This window comes from Austrofundulus limnaeus, unplaced genomic scaffold (genome assembly GCF_001266775.1).
Source record: "Austrofundulus limnaeus strain Quisiro unplaced genomic scaffold, Austrofundulus_limnaeus-1.0 Scaffold70, whole genome shotgun sequence".
NCBI lineage: Eukaryota > Metazoa > Chordata > Actinopteri > Cyprinodontiformes > Rivulidae > Austrofundulus > Austrofundulus limnaeus.
In genome coordinates, this window is record NW_013952472.1 from 477,180 (window position 1) to 486,131 (window position 8,952).

Sequence of the window (8,952 nt, forward strand, 5' to 3'; positions counted from 1 at the left end):
AAACTAGGGATCCCAAAAATACCATCACCACCCTGGTATTCTCCACCTGTAGTGTTAAAGCTGTCTAAAAGTGATTTATATCTAAAACTAGCAAAACAATGGAAAAAAATAATTTCCTTTTTATTTCCAAGCCAAAATATTATTGTGGTAATATGATAACCTAGAAATGATCAGTTTTTAAAGAACATTTTCACTCTTGAGTAAAATAGAGAAACAGAACAGGTTGCTAACAGCTAACAACAGCTAATAAAGAAATTGCTGGCAAAATCATTATTCATCCTGCCGCTGGAAGTCAATGACAAATAAATGCCATGCATCATTCACAAAATAATCTGTCATCTGTGCTGTTTTTCTATGAGGCAAAACAGCACAGCATCAGTCAGCACAGACAAATCAGGAATGCTAAACGTACCTTTTTATCAATTTGACACGGTTGCTGGGTACTGCTATTCCCCTGCATTGTTGCCAAAGCTTGAGCTGTGCATTGCTGTATCTGTCAATACAATCAAAGTTGATTTTGGCCTCTAAGTGTACACAGATAAATGTGTTGGAGTCGGCTATCATGCTTGCAGACCGCTGGATTTTTTGTCTGACATCGGGGACCTGAGAATTCCCCACAATTCTTGTAACGTCATACTTCATCAACACTGTTATGTACTAAACATAAATTTGCAGCATAATGTAATGCATCATCAAAAGCTGTAACGTCACTACATTTGCAAGGATGGATGATCTAACTAAGATGATGATTTTTATTTTTACCTAATTACTATTCAAGTTATGAAAATTAAAGATGACAAAAAGAGCTATTTCATCTTCTGGAAAGTATTTTTTATTTATAAATCCCATCTCATAAGTCAAACAAGCCCACATTCTTTGACAAAAAGGAAAAAATTGAACATGTCATAAGCATTTTCTCTTAGTGATGGTTTTGGTGTGTTTTGCTAGTGGGAATGTTTGTCATTTTGAACCTACAGGATTATTATGTTTAGCGGTGTTAAACTGTACCGAACAATTTAAAAGGTCACATAAGTTTTATTAAAATAGTTTTATTTTCTGAATTTTCATTGTTTTATGTTTATTGTATTTTTTTCTTCTCAGGTCTTGAAAAAAACCGACCCAATCTTCTTTTGGGTCTAGCAATTGTCCAAAAGGCAAAACGTTCTGGAAGCTTGCCCCAAGAAGTTGAAGAGAAGAGACCCAAAGTTAACATGTCCAAAGACCCTATGTGGATCCCAAAACCACCTGTCCTCTATGGCTCTGACAAATTGGAGGTATTTCAGCCCTATGATCCTGAGACTCCTGTTAGTTCCTCCCCACCTGGTTCACCATCTTGCCCTGGATCACCGTCAGATTCTTCCTCTTCTTCAGTTTCTATACCATCTATTATGAATTCAATAAAAGCAACTCCTTCTGTCTCGTCCATGACTACTACAAAGTCCTCAACTGACTGTAACCTGAGCAAGAATTCTCCATCAGCTTCAAGTAATAAAAATCCACTGCAGACAATTTTGAAGACTTTGTTCAAGGATAAGCAGTCTGACTTAATGGGCTCCACTGATGAAAGTCCTCCAAAACCAGCAGTAAGTGCCAAGAAGACTCCAGTGTTATCTCAAGTGTCTGGATCAATGATTGATCCAATTGTTCAACAATATGGACAGAAATCCAAAATCAAAGAGATAGAAGAAGAAGAAAAAGAAATTGACTTTGACAGACCATATGACCCTGAAGAGGAATATGATCCTGCAATGAGATATAAAATGTTCCCCACACAAACCACTGAAAATGTTCAGATAGAATCCTCCAAAATTTCACATGAAGATGATGTGGCCTATGATCCAGAGGACGAGACCATCTTTGAAGAATTTCAAAGTGATGTTGCATTAACAAAACCTGCTGTTTCAACTCAAAATTTAGGTTCTTCATCATGCCCAGCACCAGTTTCTAGTTCCTCGCCAGCACAGAGTCCTAGTCCAGTGGCTTCACTAAAGCCAAACCTTACAGGCACAATAGTGGTCTCAGCTGAAACATTGAGTGAACAGCAGAGGATGCTTGAGGAGCTTAACAAGCAAATTGAAGAACAAAAGCGTCAGTTGAAAGAGCAGGAAGAAGTACTGCGACAGCAAAGAGAAGCTGTGGGTATGTTCATGGCTCACTTTTCTGTTTCTGATTCCTTAATGTCTCCTCCATCAAAAGCATCATCACTCAGCCAGCAGTCATCTGGGCAAGATTCTACAAAGCAAACAGAATCAAAAATTTCTAATCAAGCTGATATGTCCAGCATCCCTACAGAGACTGAAAATAAATCAACTGTAAAGTCTGAAACTGTTAAGCCAGAAGAAACAACAAGTGATGGTCAAAAATTAAAAGATGATAAAAATACAGTTTTGGGGGAAGCTAGAATACCTGGTAAAGAATGTGAAAAGGAATCCTCTGCTGGAGAGATTGAAGACTCGGATGTAGCTTATGATCCTGAAGATGAGTCACTTTTTGATGAAATCCAAGAGGATGTATTTAAAGGAGGAATTGCAATGACCAATGAGTCTTTCTCAAAATCAGGGCAAAGTTCTAGTTACAAAGGTGTTTCTCCAAATTCACCCCACTCCAAAAAACGAAGGTCATCCCCAAAAAGGCGAAGCCGTCATGAAAGAGAACATCACAGAAGTCCTTCAAGAAGATCACAGCAGCGGTCTCGATCACGTTCTAGAAGACATAGAGACAAGGACAGACACAGAAGAAGTGAAGGAGATCGGTCAAGGCACAGAACTAGAGATCCACCAGAACGATCAGGACACTATCGCAAAGACCGCAGTTCACGTCATCATTCTCATGGGCGAAGAAGATCGCCATCATCCCCACGTAAAAAACATTCTGCATCCCTTTCACCGAAACAGCACAGAAGACCACTTTCTCAAGTCATTGAGAAAACAAAAGATGCAAGTGTTTCATGTAATGCTCCTGTGAAAAGTGAAATTTCAGTTAAAAATGATCCAGATGGACTAACGTTAGAATGCAATCAGATTGAGAACCCTTCTGAACATGCCCCTGAATTTGTCCATAAGATCAAATTGGAGATTTCAGAATCTTCAGACTGTCAAAAATTTGAGTTGGAAAAAATATCATTCAGTCATGATGATAATTCGGTTAGTGGTAACTGTTCACAGGAAAAGAAACTGTCATTGAAAGAGACATTTTTTCATGACAAATATGAAAGCACAATTCCACTTAGGGAAATTGATCCACCCATTCGAGATTCACCTGAGAGCCCTGATCCAGACCCGCAGTTTGTCAAACCTTCCAGCATAGAAAGGAATGAATGTGCTAAGTCTGAGGAAAACAGAGATCCTGAAGAGACTAACAGTGTTTCAGTGCCATTAGTTAAGGAGGAAAGTAAATGTTTGCCAGTTGATGGCCTAGTTATTCAGGGTGCAGGACATGAAACAGATACTCTCTCAGAGTTTTCAAGACCAGGTGCTGGATTTCAGAATAATAATTCAAAACCAAATATAAATGAATCTGAACACAGCGGAGCACACATTGATGTACAGAAAACAGAAATTAGACTTCCATGGCCTAGACCAGGCATTCTGAATCGAGTTAAAGAGAAACAAGTAATGCAACAAGAAACTTCAACAAGTTCACTGCCAGACATACCTGGAGAATCAGGTAATCAGCACCAAAGCTTCAAAAGAATTGATTCGTGGACAGCTGTGAGAAATCAAATGCTAGATATAGGAAATTCATCTTTGAAAGATGTAAACCAAAGCATAAAAAATCCATGTTCTGATTTAGTACAAAATTTTGAGCCATCTGCCTTAAACCCACCAATGACTGAATCAAACATACAAAATGAAAGGGAAAATCCATTTCTGAAAAGCCAGCTTTCAGATAAAACTGCACCTGATAGTTGGTTTTTGGGGTCAAGGGATTCTTCATCAGTGATGCATCATAGTACAGAACCAAGTGGGCATGGCGATGAGGCAAGCCAAAATATTAGCTGTCTTCAAAATTTACCTTATTTAAAGACAAATGACTTTAGACCACAGTCAGAGAGCCTTGATGCTAGGTCAAGCACAATGGCAACAAGATCCTTTGAGAAAACTGACTTTCAGCCTCAGAACAGTGGAACCATGGCAAACATTACAAATCCAGACTGGAGAGGTCCAGGACCTCTTTATATTAATCAGAATAAAAGCCTTGGTTCACTTGAGAGACATCCAGATCAGAATGTCCCAAGATCAGATACTTGGGAAGACCCAAACCAGGGAGGACTAGATCCAGTCAGAACAGGGCCATTTCTACAAAATGACTGGAGTGGCCATCACTTTGATGGGAAAAGGCCCAATTTGGAGAGCCAGGGGTCTGACAGAGAAGGTTTTAGAAACTTAGAATATAGAAATCCAGAGAGTAAAGTTAGTCCAAATGTACAGAACTTGATGCATGATGAAACAGAACGAGTGAGACCAGATTTCATGAGACCTAGTCAAGAAACAAGAGCTCCCCAGATGCACTTTCCAAGGCACAAATTATCACAACACATAAGTCAAAATTCTATTGAACAAGGGCTTGAGAGAAGAAATCCATCAAACATTGGAGGACCTGGCTTAAGAGTATCAGGTTCAGACTTTATGGAACCAGGACATGATGGTCGAGAAGTACCTGTGGAATGTCCCGAGTCGGACAGAAGGGAACCTATTGGTCCACATTTTGAAGAATCAGGCCCTAGAAGACATGATTTGACTGTGGACAGACATGGTTCTGACAAACGAGGGTCAACTGGTCCAAATTTTAAGGTACCTTGGCTTGAAAGGAGAGGACCACATATGGGTGGTTCAGAGTCTGATAGAAGAGATCCCATCATGGAAGGTCTTAGGACTGACAGAAGAGGAGATCAAAATGTCAGAGGAGTAAGGCCTATTTCAGTAGGGCCTGAAAGGGGAGGTTTGTTGAAATTAGATGGACCAGACAACAGGAGAACTAGTCTTGTAAGGAGGGGCAGCCATGTGGAAGCCACTGAGACTGAGAGAAGGTGTTCTGGAGGTCTAGATTTCAGAGAAGTGAGGCCTGAAAGCAGAGGCTTATCCATGGATGGTGCTGAGCAATACAGGACAAGACCTCGAGATCAAGAATTTAGAAGATCTGGACATGAGAAAAGAAGTATCACCATGGAAGAGTCTGTTCCCCAGAACAGAAGATGTGAAGGTCCAGTTTTCAGAGGACCAGGGTCTGAAAGCAGATGCTCGTCAATTGAGACTCCTGGGCAAGATAGAAGAAATACCAGAGGTCCAGATTTTAGTAGTTCTGTAAATAAAATGAGAGGTCCTGACATAGACAGGCAAGATTCTAATAGGAGAGGACCACGGGTACCAGATATCTGGAGACCAGAAGATCATGTAAGGCCACACTCCAGGGAAGATGGAGTAGAAAGTGGATGTCCAAATTTTGAAGACTTGGGGCACAACCAGAAAGATCCAATCATTAGAGTACCTCTCTCTGATATGGCAGGTCCATCACTGAACAGGAGAGGGCTTGGACATCCAAGAACAGGGAGACCAGGGCCTCAACATGATTTTGTAAACACAAGCTTAAGGCCTGATAGTATGTGTCCTGAAGCTCCTAACATTAAAGAACCTTGGCAAGAAGAAGTGTCCTCAGATATGAATGAAACACCACATGGCTCACAGTTCAGGAATCCTGAATCAGTTAGATCACCTCCAAATATGGAAAGTCTACAGTCTAGTAGGGGAGCACCAAGCTTTAAAGGCATGAGGCCTATTAGAACATTTGTGGAGGCTCAGAGACCCATTAGAAAAGGTCCAGGAGACTTTATAGGACCAGGTAATGAAAGTAGATGTTCAGACATTGAAAGCCCAGTTGTTGACAGGTATAATTCAGGAAATGCAAGCTTTAGAGAACCTGTGCCTAAAAGACCATGTCCAGAAATGGACACAGGACCTAACTGGAAAGAACTAGGAGGTTTAGATCGTAGAGATCAAGGATTCAGGCAACAAGGGGGGCCAGAAGGAAATCAAAGACAAAGTGACTGGGGAGAGTCCGAACCTATTTCAGATAGTCCTGATTTGGAGTTTACTGGATCTGATCAAACATTTAGAAACTTTAGACCCTCAAGGCCCATGAGAGGAAACATGAGAGGACGAAGGCCACGTGTCCGGGGCTTTACACGCGGTAGGAGTGGTGAAGATTTTGAGGGGCAGTGGTTAGACAGAAGAGGCCCCAATAGAGAGGCTTTGGAAAATGAAAGAGAACATTCAGGAGATAGTTGGGAAAACAGTTGCAATTTGAGTTCTGAACCTTTCGAAGATGTTTCACATGAACAAGAACAAAGCTGGCAGGGTCGCTCTAACGCACATGAAGGACAAGCTGTGCGTGTTCCAGGCCCTATACAGGATTCAGAAGATGACTGGAATGGTCCTGGTTGTAGGGGTCCAGGGCCAGTTCAAGAGAATTCAGATGTTCGTCCTGAGTTTAGCAGGGGTGGACAAAGACATGAATGGAGAGAGCTTAATAGAGAAGGTTCTGGGCCATTTTTCAGAGGTGAAGGTGGTCCAGGCAACAGAGGACACATTTGTGATCGAGGCCGAGGTAGGGGACGAGGACCAGGTATGCAAAAGCCTTTATATATGGGAAATGACAGAAGGCAACAGAACTTCAGGGGGAATACGAGAGAGTCTAATGCAGACATACCAGGAACTCATAGTAGAGGTCCAGATTTTATGAACTCCCGCCTAAACAGAAGAGCATTTGAAATGGAAGGGCAGGGAAGTTCAAATTTAGAATGCTCAGAACCAGGCTACAGAAACTCAAATGAAAATCAGGGGTTTGATGAAGAAAATTCTGATTTTGGGGAGCTAGGATCTGAAAGATTTGAAGAGGACATGGAAGATTGTCAAACAGGATTTGAGCATAATTTCAGAAGAGAAAGGGGAGCTCCGAAAATGAGACGACAAAGACCAGGTACAGGACCTAATAAAGCAGACATGAGCAGATGGGATTCAAACACAGACTTTCCTGAGTCCAATAGAAGAGGTCCAGACATGAGGGATAGGGACAGGGAACACGGGCCGCTAGGTCAGTCACGCAGTGGGGAAAGAAGAGGTCCCCATCAAGTTACTGAAAGCCACAACCCTTGTGAAAGACCTTCAGCACCATTCGGTAGGTCTCTAGGTCCAGGTCCAGGTCCCAACAGAGGAGAAAACACACAAAGTCAGCACGTAGTACAACCCCCAAGGCACAGAGGTGCCCTACTTCCTACTCCAAAAAAAAGTCTTCCACTTCCACCAAATCACATGACAAGGAATCGTGAAACACAACAATTTGTTCACCCAGCAACGAGGGAGTCAAGTAGAGGTAGAGCAGTTGATTATCGATTCAGAGGGCGTGCAAGAGGTCCAAGACGGGGAGGTCCTCCTGGTAGAAATAGAGCAATGGGGGAAGAAGGGGTAATGGAGGAAGGCAATTAAATGTGTTTAAAAGTTAATCTGTAGACCTGAAATCAACAGACAGTCATACATGTGAAAGCAAATATTAAACTGGCTAAATTTACATAAAGCATAGTTTTTAGTTTACCAAGACTTGTAACGTCCTTAGAATGTATTATATTTTTCTTAAGACTAGTTTTTGTCCCACTACTATTTCATTACATGTATGGTGAATTGCAAAAGAAAGTCTGATGTGTTTTTTTCTCCACCTTTAAGTTAATTATGCTCTAGTTTGTTTTGTGGTCTTAAAAGTAGATGTTTATGATCATGAGTATCTGTATGTACAACTTCATGTACATTTGTAGTCAGAAATAACTGGAAAAACTTTGTACAGACGATGTAAAGGTTTTGTTGCTTTTTTCTTGTTTTTAACATAGCCATGACGCCACTACATTAGTGTTCATCTGGCTTGTATGTTCTTCCCAAAAGAACTTGTTTCAATGTTCAGTTTGAAAGCAACAACACAATAAAACGGCATCCCCTTTTAAACCTGCGTTAAATCAAGACTGGTTGATTGACTGACTCATTGATGTTTATTTGATTACTGATACTCAACTTTGGATTTCAAATTAATGTGGATCCAGAAATGCATGCTCAAAATTCAGATGAAGCGACGCTGCAATGTTTTTTTTTCTTTAAAGATTGAATATTTTACAAAATGTAGCCCCCAATTATTCATTCATCAAAAGCTTTGACTTTAGCTGTGACAAACAATTAGTTATTAACAATAAAAATGCTAATATTGGAAAATGAGGTGAGAATTATTCACAGTACACACTCTGAGGGTGACTTCTTGTGATATCACAAGATGTCAGATGTACATGCATGGTGTTAGTTTCAAGGTTTGACAAAGACATCTACAACTTTGTAATTTTTCAGCATGATTTTTGATTAAAACCTTGGCATGAAAGGGAGCAGGTAATATGCATTCTTTAAAGGAGTGCTACACATTTAATTACCATTATGGTGAACAGCTTATCAATGCGAATTAGGTATGAAAAATGTGGAAATAGATGAATTATTTCAGTTTAATTTGATGTTCAATATGAGAAAGCCCAACCTTATAACTTCAAAATGATTTGTTTTGCTTTTCTGATAAGGTCTATATAACTTGAAATTCATAAAGATATTACACCACCAGAGTGTCACATTTCACCAATGAGAAACAGACAACATTAAATGTGCTGTAGTTATGTTGTATGTAATAGAAATATATATTTTTCTGCCATCCCATCAAATCCTATACTACACAAATACTGTTCAGCTCACTTTTACTTTTTTATGTTCTAACCATTGATGTTTACTGGACTGGACATAGCCTATCAGCACGGCAACTGTTGATATAAGAATGCTTTGTTCACTCTCTAGAGTATTGCTCCATCATTTTGTGCCTTTACAACCAATTAAAGCAGGTTTTTCAATACTGTGAATGTGCAGTTATATACATATATAT

General features: G+C 40.2%; 1 protein-coding gene across 3 annotated transcripts in view; it reads left to right on the forward strand.

Moving 5' to 3' along the window:
- Positions 1-8,952, forward strand: part of si:ch73-181d5.4 (death-inducer obliterator 1) — a 64,511-nt gene that overhangs the window by 41,832 nt on the left and 13,727 nt on the right. For 2 of the 3 annotated variants that reach the window (XM_014010536.1, XM_014010537.1), the window contains exon 17: positions 1,102-7,999. The exons of the other annotated variant lie outside the window; for it this stretch is intronic. In XM_014010536.1, the coding sequence (XP_013865990.1) occupies positions 1,102-7,481 (6,380 nt within the window). In that variant the 3' untranslated portion in view covers positions 7,482-7,999. Of the gene's footprint in view, positions 1-1,101; positions 8,000-8,952 lie in introns of those variants that run through there. 3 annotated transcript variants of the gene reach the window in all.